The sequence below is a fragment of the Melozone crissalis genome, unplaced genomic scaffold (genome assembly GCF_028551555.1).
Source record: "Melozone crissalis strain CALT ecotype California unplaced genomic scaffold, PUWL_Pcris_2 ptg000057l_1, whole genome shotgun sequence".
In the NCBI taxonomy this organism is placed as follows: Eukaryota; Metazoa; Chordata; class Aves; order Passeriformes; family Passerellidae; genus Melozone; species Melozone crissalis.
In genome coordinates this window covers 7903273-7920975 of record NW_026535835.1, presented here as the reverse complement: position 1 = coordinate 7920975, position 17703 = coordinate 7903273, and the positions used below count along the sequence as shown (strand labels likewise).

Below are 17703 nucleotides of genomic sequence, written 5' to 3'. Positions count from 1 at the left end.
CAGCGTGGGGCAGCGATGGGGCGGGACCCCCACGCAGGAATCAGGATCCCACCGCCTTTCAGTCTTATCCTACTGCAGCCTAGTATTAGGGGGCACCTCTGAGTACCCCAGCCCCCCCACTATGTCTCGAGGTGAGCGTTTGTGGCTGCTCCCACTACTTTTCCAAATGTTTTCCCGGGCATCCTCCCCCGACACAATGCGCCGCAACCCCCGGCGAGAGCCACACCGTGCTGGGACATACACACGGCGCAGAACAGATGTGCGAGGCCCACGCCAGCTGTGCACCACTGTGGCAGATGTGCAGGGGCGAGCACAGATGTGCAACGTCTGCCAGGCACAGGGTGCAGTCACCCTCCTGCGCTGCCCGGTACAGACGGGCGGTGTTCGGCGCACAGTTCAATGCCCCGCCCGCCCAGCAGGAACACGCCGAGCAGCCCCGCACACCTGCGGGCCCCGCACACCTGCCCAGGCGCGCCACGCTCCGCACACGTGCGCGCGCGCACACACACACACACACACACACACACACACACACGCACACACGGACGGGGGGCGTGGCCAGCGCGCCGCTTATCAATGAACACCGCAGCCACGCCCCCTCAGAACCCGCCAACCCCGCGCAGGCGCGCGTGCAGGAGGCGTGGCCAGCGCGGGGGGAGTGCCCAATGGGAAGGCGTGGCCCCGGCTGGCGCATGCGGGGGGCGTGTCCGGAGCGAAGGTGTGGTAGGGGATGGGGCGTGGCCCCGCGGCCGCGCGCCGCCGGGACTGGGCGCGATGGGCCCGGGCTGGCGGGCGGCCTCGGCGGCGCTGGTGGGCGGCAGCGTGGCGATCTTCGCGGCTCTGCGCCGCCTGGCCCTGGCCGTGCCACAGCCCTCCGCCGTAAAGAGCCGTCCCGGCCGCGTCTGGCGCTGGAGGAACCTCCTCGTCTCTTTCGCACACTCCGTGCTGGCGGGGCTATGGGCCCTCTTCAGGTAGGGTAGCGCGGGGAGCGGCGGGCACGGTGCACACGGTGCGAGCTGGGCACTCCTGGGGAGTGGGCAGGGGGTAGGGGGTACCCGTGTTCCCCGTCCCGGAGGCTAGGCTGACCCGCTTCCTGCTCTCCTCACTCGCAGCCTCTGGCACTCTCCGGAGCTGCTCTCCGACATCCAGGACGGCTACAGCGTCTCAGGGCACCTGCTGGTCTGCTTTTCCTCAGGTAAGGAGCCTGGCAGGGCAGTGGCCGCAGCCACCCCGCCGGACTTTGCCCACTCCCTGCTCAGCTTCGCCCGGTATGCTGGCTCGGGTCGAGCCACTGGCTCAAGGGCTGGGCAGCTCCATGCCTCCTGCCTTAATCACAGCGGGGAGCCCACAGGCTGCCAACCCCCAGGGAATGGCCGTCTCTCCATACCCAGACGGGGTGGAGATGTTTCTGACACCTGAAAAACAGTCACAGCACTCTCCTCCTCCTCGCTGCTCCTCCTTTCCACAGTGGGTCACAGTGCACAAGCCAGACCTTCTGAACGCTCTCCTTCATCCCACAGGCTATTTCATCCACGACACCCTTGACATCATCTTCAACCATCAGTCCCGCTCCTCTTGGGAGTACCTGGTGCACCATGCCATGGTGAGTATAACCAGCAGGGGGGGGCTACCACACACCCCAGGGCTCAGCCCACCCAGGTTTCATGGGCAAGCTGGAGCCCTTGTGTCTGCCTCACCCTGGCTGCCAGGTAGGCTCTGCACCAACAAGGCGAGGGCAGGACGCCTGCCAGCATCGGCTCCGAGCGCCTGGAGCCAGACAGGCTGGGAGCTGGGAGGGGGAAGAGCTGGAGGCTCAACCCAGCACAGGGAGGTGTAACTGGTCCTGGGGGATCTGGTTTTCTGTAAGCTCTCAGGTGCCTGCTGGGATCTCTGGGTGGGGGGAACTGTGTGTTCTCACTGAGGGCAGGGAAGGACTCACTTTCCCCAGGGCAAGGCGAGCTGACCCTGTTCTGTGTGTGTGTGTGTTTGTGTCCCAGGCCATCTCTGCCTTCGTCTCGCTCATCATCACAGGCCGCTTCCTGGTGGCAGCGGTGCTGCTGCTGCTGGTGGAGGTGAGCAACATCTTCCTGACGGTGCGCATGCTGCTGAAGATGAGCAACGTGCCTTCCCCGGCGCTCTACGAGGCCAACAAATACATCAACCTGGTGGTGTACTTCGCCTTCCGCCTGGCGCCCCAGGCTTACCTCACCTGCCACTTCCTCCGCCACGTGGAGCTGCAGGGCCAGGGTGCCTTCCTCACTGCCAACCTCCTGCTGCTCGATGCCATGATCCTCATGTACTTCTCCCGCCTCCTCCGCTCCGATTTTTTCCCCTCCCTGCGCAAGGGCTCTGCGGGGAGAGACGTAGACGGTGAGAAGTTTCTGATAGACTGAGACGTGCGCGCCGAGGGGGACCCGGCCTCCGGCTCCTGGAAGTTTTGGGCTCTCCAGAGCTGCTCTGATGTGCCTTAGGGCTTTCTCCCTGGCCACAGGCCCTGCCTTCACCCGCTCTGCTGCCTAAAAGCGCTTCCCTGCTGGACCAGCCTGACAGCTTCACCGAGCCGCGGGGATGCTGCTGAAGCCAGAGGCACGGCCGATGGAGAAGCAGCCCAAGCCAGCTTCCCTGCAGGCAGCTGGAGGGCCAGGGGTGGCTGTGCTTTGCAGCTGATGCCTGGAAGGGTTGTGAGGGAGGGGAGGAGTCCCTCCCGTGGTGATGTTGGGTGTAATGTGCATTAAAATCAGTCTATTTACTGCTGCCGCAGCACACCTGGGCTGGCTCTTCTGTGGGGCAGAGCAGGTCGGGGACTCCCCTGGGCCAGGGCTGTGGGGAAGGATGTGCCCCATTCCCAGGGAGGGAAAAGACACATTCCTGCTGCTGGCTTTGTTCTAGGGACCTTTCAGCCTTCTGGGTCCTGCCAACCTGGTTGAGCCTTGAGCACAACTCTGTTTCTTGTGTGGATGGGTTCCCCTCTTCTTCCTCATTCCCCTGCTCTTCCAGAGACTCAGGGCTGTGCAGGGGACAGACCAGGAGAGGTGCTGAGCCTTGTGGCAGTGCCTGACCTGCCTGTCTCCAGTCTGGTAGTGGGGAGCCTGGCTGGGCTGTGTGACTCACCCGGCAGCCACGTGAAGTGGAGCTGGCATGGAAAAGCCATGTGAGGCCAAGGGCTCTTCCTGGAAGATTGCTGCATGCTTGCATCCCCCTGGAGCAGTCTTCACTGGCACAGTGCAGCTGCAGTGAGCGTGCTGGGCCCTCTCCTGCAGCCACAGGACCAGGGTGGTTCCAGCAGCTCTCCCAGAGCAGTGGGAGCAGAAGGGGGGTTCAGCTCTGGCCCAGAACTGGCCCAGCCGGTCCTGAGAGGCAAATCCAGCTGATGGTAACAGCTCCAGGATCAGAGTTAGCAGCAGGGCTCAGAGGCACTCCTGCCCAGCCCCTGCTCTGGGCATGATGTGTCCCATCCACCCCAGCACCTGCCCGGCTCAGGCAGAGACAGAACTGTGGTTGAAATGAGCCAGTGGTTAAGGGGAGGCAGGGGGGGATCACCTTTCCACCAGAGAGCTGGGAAACACCCACAGGATGTGGATGGATCCTGGTGGGACTCCCTGGTGTGCACTGACACAGTGCCAGGAGCAGCCTGGCAGCTGGAACTGAGATGTGATAGCTGGGACAGTGTGGGCAGGGATCGATGCCAGCTCCAAACCTGCTGCTTATCCCTCTTTGCTCAAAGCAGAGCTCAGCAGCCCTGGCAGGGCCCAGCCTTGCTCTCAGCAGCACATCCCAACAGCTGTGTGTGCATCTTCCAGCTGCAGCTGAAGCCTCGTGGCCTCTGCAGTTTAAATTACTGCATCTGCAACCACAACTAAGCTCAAACGTTCATTTTCCTCTGCACATTCCTGTCTCTCCACTTGAAGCAGACACAGCTCGGTCCCAGCAGGTCACAGGCTCAGACCAGGCATGACAAAGCTTCCCAGAGGAGGCAGCTCCCTGCTGTTCCCCTCCTGGTTCCAGCAGGAGCATCCCCAGCTGTGGATCAGGCAGGCTGGCAGCCAGGAGCAAGACGCCAGTGAAGCACCAGGGCAGCACCACTGGGCAGAGCTGAGCCAAGGCCACGGCTGACTGCAAGTCATGCTGATGTGGAATCCCTCCCAGCCTCTGCCTGCAGCACATCCAGGCTCTCCAGAGCCAATCCTTGCCCATCACTCACAGCAGCTTTGCTACAAAAGTGGCAACTTCTCCCACATCTTTCTTGGGGTGACTGTGTGTAAAAAGGTGGTCTGGGGGTCAGGGGACCCTGCTGCCGTGCACCCACAGGGTTGGTGGTACCAGGGAAGCACACAGGGAAGCAGCTCCTCCCTCCAGGCAGTTTTTAACCCCTTACAGCAGGCAGGGAGCACCTCCTGCCCACCTCCCCCCAGCCCAGGTGAGGGGTGTCAGGCCAGGGCCACACAGCCCAGCACAAAGCTCCACCCGAGAGCAGCTCCTGCTTTCCATCCCCCACTGTCCTGGGAATCTGCCACCCTTCACAAGAGGCCTGGAGGAACTCGGTGTCCCACCATTCAAGAGCTCAATTAGCCCAATCAATATTTGGTTAGGGCTTTCATCATCTTTGTCAGTCGAGTCTAAGTATGTACTTAAGCTCAAGTACCCTGGAGACTTTTCCATAGCTCCCCCACTCCCTGCTCACCCAGTGCTCCACATTCTCCTGACTCCAAACACTAAAACCTGGTTTCACCTAGAGACTTAGAGCCAAACAGGCAGAGGCAGCAACAGCAGCATTTGGAAACAACCCTAAGGACAGCGAACCCCGTGAGGAACAGCAACAGGGAAACTCATACACTGCAAGCACATGGAGTGGAGACTGTGCCAGAAAAACCCACAAAGCCTCCACTGCTGGATTAGCAGGAGGGCTCAAAGTGAACCTGCAGCATAAGCAGAGAGCTGATAGGCTGGGGAAATGGTGTGACATGTCACCTGTGTCACATCAGAGCCACTGACAGGTTTTTGTTGTGGCTCTGCTCCACAAGGAAGCGATGTAGGACACCCAAAACACTGATCACAAACACATCCCCATTACCCTGTGCAAGAAAAGGCAAGACACAAGAGGTAAATGGGGGTAAATGCAGAGATATTTGACATTTAGGTGTCACCTCATGCTGACAGGATCCCAGACACCTCTGAGCAGGGCAGCAGTGCCCCTGCAAACCCTCTGCAGGAAGGGAAGGAGGAGCCCCTTTAAAGAAGTGGAGCCCCAGGACTTTGCTGGGTGCTCTCTCTCTCACAGGGCTGTGCTGTCACAGAACACAGGAGCCCTCAGTGGTGTCACAATGTTTATTAGTCTGTACAGTCCCCAGCAGATGCAGTTTAGATGATTCCAATCTGGAAAGAAGCAAAGGATGTTAAAACAGATGTTATGGTGGCAGAAAGGCAGAGCCTCCACCACAGACATCACTGCATCTCCCCAGGATTCCTGTCCTCCAAGGCTTCCTCCTCCCAGACCTGCCCAAGAGCTTCACACATCCTCTTTGTACACTCATCCCACAGCGATCCTTGTGCTGTGCATTCCCCTACTCCACTGTGCACCACCTCTGCCTCCTGCCTGCCTCAATCACCTTCAACTGACTGAGAACGTGGCTCCTCAGCACTCACATCCTGTCTGGCTACAGAGCCACACAAGTGCCACCACACAAATACCTCATGAAGAACAATCAGTGGAGGAGACACGAGACAAGGTGCAAAAAACCCCTTCCAAGTTCCAAAGAGATCTCACCTTGTTGGCCACATCCAGTGCATCATAGTCAGGAGCCAGTCGGACGTAAGCCTTCTTCTCTCCATCAGGCCTAGAGAGGAAGAGGAGGCATCAGGACAGAGACAACGCCTCCCTCCCCCCTGCTCCACATTCCTGCAACCCCATGTGCATCAGTGGTTCCTTTGGAAACATCACATTACTCAGTGAAATTGAAGTTTACATCATTTGCACAGGACTCCCTGGGTGCCAGAAGTGCTCCCTGAGGAAACCAACCCTCTGCTCTGCCAACATTTCCCACTTCCACCAAGATGTGCTCAGTCCAAAGCTGCACTTAGCTGTGGAGCTTTGCCCCACATCTGCTCAATCTCACACATGTATTCCCATTTTCTGCCAAAATGAAGCACCTCACACCCAGCAGTGACCTGTTCTCCTCCCCCTTCTCACCTGATCAACGTGTTCACCTTGGCCACATCGATATCATACAGCTTCTTGACAGCCTGTTTGATCTGGTGCTTGTTTGCCTTGACATCCACGATGAACACCAGAGTGTTGTTATCCTCAATCTTCTTCATTGCTGATTCTGTGGTCAGAGGGAACTTGATAATGGCATAATGGTCCAGCCTGCAAGAGAGATGCTGTGATTAACAGAGGGCTGGCAGGTGCTCCTCTGAATTTCAGGGGCTTTCTTTGGGGTGCATCAGTCACCTAAGGTTATAATCACAAACTCTCAGGCTTTGGTCGCATAAAATCATCACCTGCATCCCAAACCACCAGGTCCCCACAGCAGCCCATTCACAGGGCTGCTCCCATCCCCAAACCCCCCAGCAGGACAGAGCTCTCTCCCCACACTCACTTGTTTCTCCGTGGGGCGCTTTTCCGGGGGTACTTGGGCTGCCTCCGCAGCCGCAGCGTCTTGGGCCTGCGGAATGTGGGCGACGTGCGGATCTTCTTCTTCTTGTGGCTGTGGACCCCCTTCAGGACGGCCTTCTTGGCCTTCAGCGCCTTTGCCTTAGCCTCTGTCTTCGGAGGCACAGCTGTGGGGAGAGCTCAGTCAGCGCCACGTGGATCTGCAGGGTCGGGGTGTGCTCCCCGGCCGGGCACGGCTTCCCCGGCAGGACCTCACCCAGCGGCCCGCGCTCCCTCATCCAACCACGAGGAGCCCCCAAAACGCCCAACTGAGTTAAAAGTCTCCCGTTTCCGTGCGGGAAAAGGCGTTTATTCCCTGCCCATGCAGGATTCCTAGCACCGAGATGGGAACATACCCCGCCTCCCTCAGACAACCCGGCAGGCCTGTCCACGTGCCCGCGCCTAACACAGCGCTGGAACCCTGCGCCACTCCCCGCTTCGCTCAGCCCGGCTCCCCCCCACATACACCAGCACCCCGCGGGGTCCCACACGCCGCCCGGGAACCCCAACCCGGACCCAGCGTCCCGTGCCCTCACCCTCCTTCTTCGCCTTGGGCGCCATCTTGGCCAGGCGGAAGCCGAAAGGGGTCTCCCACTCCGCGCAGCACGGGCTTATACCCCCAAATCTCGCGGGAGCAAGACGGAATCCCCACCACCCCTCAGCCTCAACTCTCGCGATATCCTCGGAGCATGCCGGTAGTGGTAGTGCTCGCTGAGGGACTCCTGCGCGCACGCGCAGAGCTGTCCTGCGTGCCGTAGAGCATCATGGGAGTTGTAGTCTGGCACGCTACTGTCCCTCCCCGCCGTCGTGGCGGTGCGGGACCGGGGTGAGCCCCGGGGTGGCGGGGGATTACCGGGATCTCGGCGCGGTGCTAGCAGCTCAATGGCCCAGTCCCGGAGTAACCGGCGTCCTGGCCCCTCCCACGCCCCCGTTCGGGGGCGTGGGAGGGGCCAGGGCGCCGGTTACTCCGGGACTGGGCGTGAAGCACCGAGCACCGCTAGCGACGCTGGGAGGTTGGCGGTAACGGGGACACCCCGGTTAATTCCCTCGCCGTGGGGACAGGGACAAGGCGGGGAGAGCTTGATGTTGGACTGGGATGAGGGGAGGGGACAGCGTGATCTGTGCCCGGGACGGGGGGGACACGCGGGGAGCGGCGGGACACGGAGATGGGGCTGGGTGGAACTTGGGGACAGACAGATTGCGGGGCAGGGACTGCCATAGCCTGGGGTGGCCGTGGGGACAGCTGGGACACGGGGATGGAGGGATGGGTGGATCGTGGGGACAGTGGTACCCGGGTGTGGGGGAATGTGAGGGTGGCGGGACACGGGGACAGCTGGGACACGGGGTGTGGGACAGCCACAGGCAGGGGGCTCGGGGTGGCAGGGAGGTGCCAAGGACCTCGAGGTGGCAGGGATGTGGGGACAGCCATCCTTGGTGACGTGGGGAATCAGGACCCGGGGACAAGGGAAAAGTGTGGGATAAGAGGATAGCCCCACTTGGGAACACGGCGACAACCACGATCCACAATGCTGTTCACGGCGACAACTGTGACACGGGGGCACGGCCACCCCTTGCTCTCTGTGTCCCCAGACCCCGCCTGACCCTCATCCCATCCCCGCTGTCCCCCACGGACCATGAACGTGCTGGCCCCGGTGCGCAGGGACCGGGTCATCGCCGAGCTGCCCGCGGTGAGAGGGGGCCCCGCCACCCCGGGCCGTCCCCGCCGAGCCCCGCGCTCACCCCGCTGTCCCCCTTTGTCCCCTCGCAGTGTTTCCGCAAGGAGGCCGCCCTGCACGCCCGCCCCGCCTTCCACCCCACGGTGGCCGGAGCCTGCCGGGAGCAGCGGACGGGCACCGTGGGGTCTGTCCCGCGGGTTCGGGGTCCCCGCTCTCGGCCTGGGGGGTGACAGGGACCCGCGGGGCCGCAGCCGCGGGTGGGGGTCCCGTGGGGGTTCCCCGCGTGGGCGCCGCGTGGCCGCCGGCGCTGCCCGGTGCCGAGCCCTGCGTCACGGCGCTGGAATGCGGAGCGGGGGGGACACGGGGAGAGCGGGGCGGGAGCGGGGATACGGGATAAACCGGGGGGGGACACCGGGGGGAGCGAGGGGATCCGGGGTGAACCGCGAGGGGGACACCGGGGGAACACCGGGGATACACCGGGAGAGCCCGGGGAGGGAGCGGGGATCCGGGGTGAACCGGGGAGGGACACCGGGGGGAGCGAGGGGATCCAGGATGAGCGGCGGCGGGACCGGGATGCGAAGCGGTAGGGACACCGAGGGACACCGGAGGAGCATGGGGGTCCGGGATGCGGAACGGGAGGGACACCGGGGGGTGCGCGGGGTCCGGGATGAGCCGCGGAAGGACCGGGATGCGGGGCGGGAGGACACCGAGAGGACACCGAAGGGACACCGGAGGATCGCGGGCGTCTGGGATGAGCTGCGGCGGGGCGGGGATGCGGAGCGGGAGGGACACGGGGGGGACACGGGGGGACACCGGAGGAGCACGAGGGTCCGAGATGAGCCGCGGAGGGCCGGGATGCGGAGCCCTTCGGACACAAGGGGCCGAGCGGTGATGGGATGATGGGACCAGCCCAAACCCCTCGGGGACAGCCCGGGGGTGTCCCCACCCCTCTGAGCCCCCGCGTGTGCCCCTCGCTGCAGGTTCAAGATCTCCAAGATCATCGTGGTGGGCGATCTCTCAGTGGGGAAAACCTGCCTGATCAATCGGTAACGGGAGCCCCGGGGAGGCTCGGAGGGGATGGAGAGGGGGGAAGTGATCCCTGTCCCCCAAAGGGCAGCAGCGCCTTGGGCTGAGCCCAGCTCTGGCCCAGGGGGCGGGGGGCACTGAGCCGCCACAGGGTCGGGGGATGTTGATACCCCCCGGACTCCCCCCAGGTTCTGCAAGGACACTTTTGATAAGAACTACAAGGCGACCATCGGCGTGGATTTCGAGATGGAGCGGTTCGAGGTGCTGGGGGTGCCCTTCAGCCTGCAGCTGTGAGTGCTGGCCAGCCCCCTCCCCACTCACCCCTGCAGCCCCCCCTCACCTCCCACACCCCCCCAGGTGGGACACGGCCGGCCAGGAGCGTTTCAAGTGCATCGCCTCCACCTACTACCGAGGAGCACAGGGTGAGCTCCCCCTGCAGCCCAGCTGTCCCTGTCCCTGTCCCTGTCCCTGTCCCCGTCTCACCCTCCTTCCTCCCCAGCCATCGTCATTGTCTTCGATGTCAACGACGTGGGGTCCCTGGAGCACACACGGTGGGTGACACAAGGCCAAGAGGAGGGGACAGGGATGAGCGTGGGGACCTTAAGGACAGAGAGGGGCTGTGGGGCTGCTGTGCTGTGTGAGCAGTGCTGGGCCACCAGCTGGTGACAGCGGCTCCACAGGCAGTGGCTGGCTGACGCCTTGAAGGAGAACGACCCATCCAACGTGATCCTCTTCCTGGTGGGCTCCAAGAAGGATCTGAGCGTGAGTGTGTCCCCCTCCCTGTGGGCAGGCCGTGTCCTGGCTGTCCCTGTCACCCACCCACGCCCAGCCTGGTTGGCAGACCCCGGCCCAGTACAGCCTGATGGAGAAGGATGCTCTCAAGGTGGCCCAGGAGATGCAGGCCGAGTACTGGGCTGTGTCCTCGCTCACTGGTGAGTCCCAGCGGGGTGGGGAAATGCAGATCCCACATCAGCCGGCTCGGGGGGCACTCAGGGGGTCTCTTCTTCCCCTGGGCCAGGGGAGAACGTGCGGGATTTCTTCTTCCGTGTGGCGGCGCTGACCTTCGAGAGCAGCGTGCTGGCCGAGCTGGAGCGCGGCAGCGGCGCCCGCAGCATCGGCGACACCGTGCGTGAGTAATCCCCGGCCGGCACCCTCCTGGGCGTCCCCCGTGTCCCCCCACCCTCACAGCCACCCTCCCTCCTTCCTCTGCCCCTCAGGGATCAGCAGCAAGGAGAGCGACCTGTACCTGTCCACGCCCCGCAAGAAACCCAAGTGCTGCCAGTGAGGGACAGCCCCAAGCCCTCCGTGCTCTGGACCAAAGAGGGGCGACCCTGGCCGGCCCCGAGGACACGTCCCTGCCACCCCTGGCCTCCCTGGGCACCCCTGGTCTGCCTGGGCACCCCTGGCCTGCCTGGGCACCCCTGGTCTGCCTGGGCACCCCAGCTGGGGCGGGCAGGAGCACCCGTGTGGATCCTGTAGCTATGCAAACCCAGGTACTGCTCGCAGGGGGAGATTCCTTCAGGCTCCCTTTTGTCTTAATAAAATCTTTTTTTATGCTTTGTAAGAAAGGCGTGGGGCTGGGGGCAGGGGGCTGGGGCCGGCTGCGGGTGTCCCTGTCCCCGGGTGCAGCCCCCAGGCTCACAGGCAAGCAGGAGGATGGATGGCTGCCACTGAGGACGAGTTCCTTTGCCACTGAGGACGAGTTCCTTTGCCACCGAGGAGCATCCCTGTCCTGCAGAGCCAGGGGGCATGTGTCCCTCTCAGGGGGACACACGAGGTGACACTGCCACGTCAGTCCCAGCCCAGCTGGTGCTGGTCGAAGCGGGGCTGCAGGCGTGGGGGGACGCAGTGGGAGCACTTGTAGCGCTCCTGGATCCACTTCCCTCCCTCGCTGCTCTCCATGCAGATGGCAGCGACCCCTGTGGGGACACACAGGGGGGGTCAGCACTGTGGGAGTGAGTGGCGTCCCACTGCACCCATGGGTGCCCTCTCCTACCTGCCACGACCCCGCCCAGCCGCTCCACCAGCTCGATGGCCGCTCTCATGGTGCCCCCCGTTTCAACCCACTGATCCACCAGGAGGATGCGCAGGCCTGGAGAGGGGAGAGGCTGTGCGTGAGCGCCCCGTGCCCACCCTGCAGCCCCCCAAAAGGGCAGCACCCCTGGCTCACCGGGTGTGATGGCATCGGTGCGGATCTCCATCAGCTTCTGCTGGCCCGAGTAGTCGCTGTAGGGCTGAGCCTCCGTGTGCACGCACAGGTGCCCGGCCTTGCGGATGGCCAGGAAGCCTTTGCGCAGGGTGGCAGCGGCTGCAGCGCCTGCAGGTGGGCACAGCGCCGTCAGGACCCCCAGGACAAGGGACAGGGACGCTGTGCTCGCCTGTGAGCCGTGCCCTGCTCACCCAGGATGAAGCCCATGGCGTCGATGCCGGCCACCATGTCGATGGCATCTCCCTGGAAGGGCTGCAGCAGGTCGGCCACGCAGTCCTGCAAGCCCTGGGGGGAGAGTGGAGGGGCTGGGTGTGGGCAGCCCCCTGTGGGTGCCCCAGCAGCCTCTGGAGAGGCGCAGCCCACCCCGGGCACCCCGTGGATGCCATCCACCCCGGGCACTGGGTACTTGCGGGTGGCAGTAGAGCCGGGACGGGTCCAGCCAGGCATAGTTGGGACCTTTGACGTTGGGAGCCATCAGTGCCAGGTACCAGCCCTTCTCCCGGGTGGCAGGGACGTGGCACAGGTCCATGCGTGGGGACTGCAGGCGCTGCAAGCACTGAGCATGAAGGGGAGTGAGACCTCCCCACCTCCCCATGGCCTGGTGCCCCCCACCCACACCCACAGCCACACGTGGCACCCCAGGGCCCAGGGCTCCCGTTCTGGCTCCATACCTGGTGCTGGTGGCAGGGCTGAGCCGAGCAGGAGCGTCACAGGGGCGTCACAGACAGCGACAGCTGAGCAGGGGCAGCCCTGTGGCACTGGGCCAGCGCCCTCGGCCAGCTGGACACTGGGACAGAGCCAGGCAGGAACCCTTCCCATGGGACACTGATGTCCCTCACTGGCTCTGCTGTCCCAGCCAGGCAGGGCTGTGCTGGGAAGAAATGAGGCTGTGGCGTTTGTAACCCACGTGAGTGTCCCCAGCACCCAGTGTGGGTGGCACAGAGGGGTGGCACCCTGGGTCAGCCAGCCAGGGGGATGCTCAGAGGGGTTTCCTGCAGCTTTGGGTGGTCTTGGGCAGCGCAGGGATTTTTTGAGGCCATGCACGTCCCCGTTGGGGTGTCCAGGCACTGCCCTGCTGGGAGCTGGCTGCCACAGCGTCCCACCGAGCCAGGGCTGTGTCCTGACTGCCAATGGGCACCAGGGGCAGGAGCTGGCCAGAGGGACAGCCCTGGCAGCGCTCTGGGAATGGCAGAGTGGGCGGCCAGCCCGGCTGGGCACGGGCTCTGGGCTGGCCTGGGGAAGGCACATCCGTGGGATGGGATGTGCAGGGCCACAGGGAGCGACCCTGGGATGGGATGTGAGCATGCAGCACGCACTCATGGGGCATGGGGGGGTGTCACAGACATCTTTTATGGAAAATCCTTTCCTTAGGACTTTTTCTCCTGAGAAGCTGAGAGGCCTCAGGAACAAAATGTAAACAATGGTTATCTGCTGCCGTGGAATGCAACAGGTTGGCCCATGTTGGTTTTTCTAATTAATGGCCAATCACAGTGAGCTGGCTTGGACCATCTGTCCGAGCCACAAACCTTTATCATTCTTTCCTATTCTATTCTTAGCTAGCCTTTCTTCTATTCTTTTAGTATAGTTTTAATATAATATATATCATAAAATACTAAATCAAGCCTTCTGAAACATGGAGTCAGATCCTCATCTCTTCCCTCATCCTGACCCCTGTGAAGACCAACACAGGGAGGTGCCGATGTGGGGAGCACCGCGGGAAGGGACGGGAGGGATTCAGGGAGCATCTGTGGGCCGGGATCCGGGGCTGCACAGAGCATCCTCGGGGATGGATGCAGGGATGAAGGGATGCAGGGATCCAGGGATTCAGGGATGCAGGGACGAACGCAGGGATGCAGGGGTGGGCACGGGGATGCAGGGACACAGGGATGCAGGGACACAGGGATGCAGGGATGCCGGGAGCATCGTTCTCCCGTCGGGGGCCGCTCCGGGGCCGGGGGCTGTGCGGGGCGGGCGCGTCACGGGGCGGGGGTTTGTGGCCGGCTCTTACCGGCCCCGGCACATCACCCCACCGGCTGCCACAGCAACGGGGCCGGTCCCACGGCAGGGGTGAGCCCTTCCCCGCCGGGAGCGTGCGGCGGGAGCGGCGGCAGCGCCCCGGCTCTGCGGGACCCTCCGCGCCGTGCCGCGCCGTGCCGCGCCGTGCCAAGCCGTGCCGGGCCGTGCCGGGCCGTGCCAAGCCGTGCCGGGCCGCCCCGCGTGGGCGGGCTGCGCTGCTCTATAAGGCGGCCCCACGGCGGCGAGCGGCGCGGTGCCATGTGCGCCCCGGGGCTGCTCTGCCGCCTCCTCCTCCTCTTCCTCCTGGTCCTGCTGCCGCCTGCGCCCGGAGCGGCCCCGCCGGGACGGCCCCGCGCCCGCCGCGGGCTCACCTACCCCGGGACACTGTGGTGCGGGGCGGGCAGCAACGCGGACAGCTACGAGCAGCTGGGTAAGGGCGGCAGGGATGCTGCTACATCCATCTTCCCATCCCACCTCATCCCATCCCTTCTCATCCCATCCCACTCCTTTCCATCCTTTCCAATTCCATCCCATCCCATCCCATCCCATCCCATCCCATCCCATCCCATCCCACTCCTTCCCATCCCATCCCATCCCATCCCATCCCATCCCATCCCATCCCCAACCCATCGCTGGGTCAATCCCCACCAATCCTAATCCAGTCCATCCCAGTACTGGTCTGGATGGACTGGTCTACTCCAGCCCCTGTTCCCATCCTAGTTCAATCCCTGACTGTCCCAGTTCAGCCCCCATCCAAGCACCAGTCCAACCCCAGTTCACCTCTGCCCAGTTCCTATCTCAATTCCTCCTGGTGCTGCTCCACTCTTGATTCACCCTCTGTCCCCATCCTGCTCTGTGGTCCATCCTGCTGCCATTCCAGGGCTTTGTCATCTCTTCCTGTTTTTCTGACCAATATTTTGATAAAAAACTTCTTCTGTAGGGCTGACCATTAGGAAAATATCTTCTCACACTCTTCCCTTCTCTTCTGGCCCTACAAAGCCTTTGTTATTTAAGATAGGAAATCGGTGAGGAATTGTGCTTTGCAAATTGCTTGGCCTAACAAAGAGGTGGATCCTGACACTACACTTAAGAATTACCGGCTGAAACTGAGTGGAAAGGAAGACTCAGTTCACAAGTGCAGATCTTCTTTTGCCAATGGACTACTCGCCTTTTATTTATTTCTTAGTATATATTCAAAGCCCATCCCAATACTACTCCACTCCCTGTTGCTATCCTCATCTCAGCCTAAACCCTCTTGTGGTCCTGACCAGGACCCCAGTCTGATCTCCAGTGTGGTGTTGGCACAGCCAGCGCCAGCCTTGTCCTCATCCAAATGCTGATCCAGCTGAGCCCTTCCCACCCATCCTTACCTACCCCAGTCCCCATCCCAATACTGCTCCACTCCCTGTCGCTATCCTGATCCCAGCCTAAACCCTCTTGTGGCCCTGTCCAGGACCCCAATCTCATCCCCAGTGTGTGTTGGCACTGCCCAGTCCCCATCCTAGTGCCAGCCTTGTTCCCACCCAAGCCCTGATCCAGCTGAACCCATCCATCCTTACCCACCCCAGCATCACTCCATGCATGTCAGCCCAATCCAATCCTGATCCCAGCCCAGCCCCAGCCCTGCCTGCAGCCCCGTTTCCCTGCAGGGGAGCACCGGGACACGGATCGCTGCTGCCGGGAGCACGACCACTGCCAGCACGTCATCCACCCGTTCACGGCGCGCTACGGCTACCGCAACCTGCGCTGGCACACCATCAGCCACTGCGACTGCGACCTCCGGTGAGCGTCCCCAAACTGCCCCGGGGCACCTGGGCACACCCCCGGGGGTGGCAGCTTCAGTGCTCGTGGGTGATGGGTCTGAGATTAATGGGAGGATGGCGAGTGTGTGATTTCAAGGCCGTAATTCAGTGGTTGCTTGAGATAGTAATGGTTGTTCCTAGGAGTAAGGCTAATGGTGATTAGATTTGCTTGGGGGTTCATTAGCAGGGGAAGGAGTTGAACCATCATTTTTGGGGTATGGGCTCATAGCTTGTTTAGCTGACCCTACTAAAAAGTAACATAAAGGAAGTATGGAGGGTTTTGATTCCTTTAGTGTAGGTTAGATTCCTGCTTTTCTAAGTACTAGGAAATGAGAGGGCTGGTATACCTCCATGTTCACTTTATCATAGTGACCCTTTGTGAAGGTGTTCACGGGGGTTTTCAGGTGAGGGAAGAGATGAGAATGTTGACTCTATGTTCAGAAGGTTTGATTTATTATTTTATGATATATATTACATTAAAACTATACTAAAAAAAATAGAAGGAAAAGATTCATCTCAGAAGACTAGCTAAGCTAAGAATAGAAAGGAATGAAAACAAAGGTCTGTGGCTCGGACAGAGAGAGAGAGGTCAATAATTCCAAACATCTACACGAGACCAATCACAGATCCACCTGTTGCATTCCACAGCAGGAGATAACCATTGTTCACATCTTGTTTCTGAGGCTTCTTAGCTTCTCAGAAGGAGAAATCTTAAAGAAAAAGATTTTCACAAAAGATGTCTGTGACAACCCTTAGTGTTCAGGCACATTTCCAGCAGGGCCCCAGGTAAGGAGGTGTAGCAGATTGGCATGCTGGTGTGTCAGGGGCACAGGCACCCCCTGAGCTGGCCGTGCCCGGGCAGGTTGAAGCAGTGCCTGCGGCGGGTGAACGACACGGCCTCGCGCGCGGTGGGCCAGGCCTTCTTCAACGTCATCCAGGTGCCCTGCTTCGAGTTCACCTACAGGGAGGAGTGTGTGGAGCCCTATCTCTATGTCTGGTGAGTGCCCCCCTGCCCTGGGGACTGTCCCCCGGCCCTGTGGGGTTTGTCCCAGCCTGTGGTGCCTCCTGGGTTTTGGCAGGTGCAGGGCGTACAACACGGTGGCCGTGGCGGTGCCCCGGGAGCCGGTGCTGTATGAGTTTGGGGGGGAGCTCATCGACAGGGCAGCCAGGCCCAGGGGAGTCCCCCTGAGCCCCCCGTGGGATCATCGTGAGCTCCCAGTGGATCATCACACCAGGACAGCCCCCAAGGCAGGCAAGAAAGAGAGGAAGAGGAAGAAAGATAAGAAGAATAAGGGGAAAGGTCTGAAAAAGAAAGGCTCTTCTGAAAAGGAGGCACGGAGCCGTCCTGCTGGGCCTGCTGATCCCTGGGCCCTGCTGCCATCATCCAACACCATCCTGAGTGATGCCCCAGCACGGGAGAGAGCGGGCAGGGAGCCAGTGCCAGCCACTCCCTCCCCAGTCCCCACCACCAGCGGGAAGAGGAGGAGGAAGGAGAGGAACAGAAAGAAGAGGCTGAAAAGTAAAACTGAGGCTGAGCCTGCACGAGAGCTGCAGCTCTGAGTCCTCCCTGAGCCCTGCACGGGTCCTGGCTGTGAAATAAATTCACATTTGCTCAAGCATCCTTGGTTTTGTCTGTGGGGGAAAGGATGGCACTGGGGCAGCATCCAGGGGAAATCCCATCATGGAAGACCTAGAGCTGGGTGGGGATCCAGGGGTTTGAGCTGTTCCTCACTGCTCCCCTCAGTCCATGTCACTGTCCTGGCACTGGGGACACAGCTCTTGGCCCCATGCTGGCAGCAGGGCTGAGCCCCAGTTTTAGCTGCCCTGCTAGGGGGTTAAATTCCAGCTCCCCAGGCATCCCATTTTCTCTGGATTGCACCACCCAAGCTCTCTCTCATCCTCTTAATGCCTTGCCTTTCCCATCTCCCACACCAGTATAAACCCCTTCTCCCTTCCTTGGGGAGGAACAGGGGCTCGGTCCTCCCTGAAGGCTCCTCAAATGCCTGCAGAGCTCCTTCGGGTGGGACAACAGACACTTTTCCAGCCCTGGGACAAAGGCAGACGCTGCCTGGGAAGAGCTGGGGCACAGAGAGCTGCCTGTGTCCTTTTCTCGTGGGTGGGGACCCTGCCTGGGCCCTGTAGCCAGGAGCAGGGAACAGGGCACGGCCACCAACTCCTCCAAAGTGCTTCTGAGGGTGGAGCACGGCTCAGCCCAGTGTCCTGGTGAGGTGGTGGAAAGATTTTCCTGCACCAGCACCAAATTCCAGGCTTGGAAAGAGCCGGAGCACCAGGAGCCAAGCAGACAGCAAAGCCCACACTGAGGAG

At 61.8% G+C, this 17703-nt stretch overlaps 5 protein-coding genes and 2 non-coding genes across 8 annotated transcripts; 3 read left to right on the top strand and 4 right to left on the bottom strand.

Moving 5' to 3' along the window:
• The first annotated feature begins 774 nt into the window (after positions 1 to 774).
• On the top strand, positions 775 to 2754 carry TLCD1 (TLC domain containing 1). The gene is made up of 4 exons (XM_054287351.1): positions 775 to 971; positions 1113 to 1195; positions 1521 to 1603; positions 1998 to 2754. The coding sequence occupies exons 1-4, from the start codon at positions 775 to 777 to the stop codon at positions 2391 to 2393; spliced, it is 759 nt and encodes a 252-aa protein (XP_054143326.1). The 3' UTR covers positions 2394 to 2754.
• Positions 2755 to 5311: 2557 nt separating this feature from the next.
• On the bottom strand, positions 5312 to 7268 carry RPL23A (ribosomal protein L23a). The gene is made up of 5 exons (XM_054287306.1): positions 7186 to 7268; positions 6597 to 6777; positions 6188 to 6364; positions 5765 to 5834; positions 5312 to 5373 (listed from the first exon to the last, which is right to left on the bottom strand). Exons 1-5 carry the CDS (start codon positions 7208 to 7210, stop codon positions 5359 to 5361), a joined length of 468 nt encoding a protein of 155 aa, XP_054143281.1. The 5' UTR covers positions 7211 to 7268; the 3' UTR covers positions 5312 to 5358.
• Positions 5909 to 5974, bottom strand: LOC128944319 (small nucleolar RNA SNORD42). Its single transcript, XR_008483794.1, has one exon. It is a non-coding gene; the product is annotated as a small nucleolar RNA SNORD42 (small nucleolar RNA).
• On the bottom strand, positions 6435 to 6505 carry LOC128944320 (small nucleolar RNA Z17). The gene has a single exon (XR_008483795.1). It is a non-coding gene; the product is annotated as a small nucleolar RNA Z17 (small nucleolar RNA).
• A 774-nt stretch (positions 7269 to 8042) lies between the features above and the next one.
• RAB34 (RAB34, member RAS oncogene family) lies at positions 8043 to 10714 on the top strand. The gene is made up of 10 exons (XM_054287275.1): positions 8043 to 8337; positions 8418 to 8509; positions 9306 to 9371; positions 9540 to 9641; positions 9709 to 9773; positions 9851 to 9902; positions 10032 to 10113; positions 10193 to 10283; positions 10370 to 10480; positions 10569 to 10714. Exons 1-10 carry the CDS (start codon positions 8284 to 8286, stop codon positions 10634 to 10636), a joined length of 783 nt encoding a protein of 260 aa, XP_054143250.1. The 5' UTR covers positions 8043 to 8283; the 3' UTR covers positions 10637 to 10714.
• Positions 10715 to 10935: 221 nt separating this feature from the next.
• LOC128944229 (adenine phosphoribosyltransferase-like) lies at positions 10936 to 12361 on the bottom strand. 2 transcript variants are annotated; one of them, XM_054287402.1, is made up of 6 exons: positions 12232 to 12361; positions 11967 to 12116; positions 11752 to 11845; positions 11522 to 11668; positions 11348 to 11443; positions 10936 to 11270 (listed from the first exon to the last, which is right to left on the bottom strand). In XM_054287402.1, exons 2-6 carry the CDS (start codon positions 12087 to 12089, stop codon positions 11143 to 11145), a joined length of 588 nt encoding a protein of 195 aa, XP_054143377.1. In that variant the 5' UTR covers positions 12090 to 12116; positions 12232 to 12361; the 3' UTR covers positions 10936 to 11142. The 2 variants fall into 2 exon arrangements, with proteins under 2 accessions (XP_054143377.1, XP_054143378.1); XM_054287403.1 differs by having other exon boundaries at positions 11967 to 12107; positions 12232 to 12241.
• A 1101-nt stretch (positions 12362 to 13462) lies between these two features.
• Positions 13463 to 16990, top strand: PROCA1 (protein interacting with cyclin A1). The gene is made up of 4 exons (XM_054287507.1): positions 13463 to 14006; positions 15226 to 15358; positions 16241 to 16375; positions 16458 to 16990. The coding sequence occupies exons 1-4, from the start codon at positions 13463 to 13465 to the stop codon at positions 16936 to 16938; spliced, it is 1293 nt and encodes a 430-aa protein (XP_054143482.1). The 3' UTR covers positions 16939 to 16990.
• Positions 16991 to 17703: the final 713 nt, after the last annotated feature.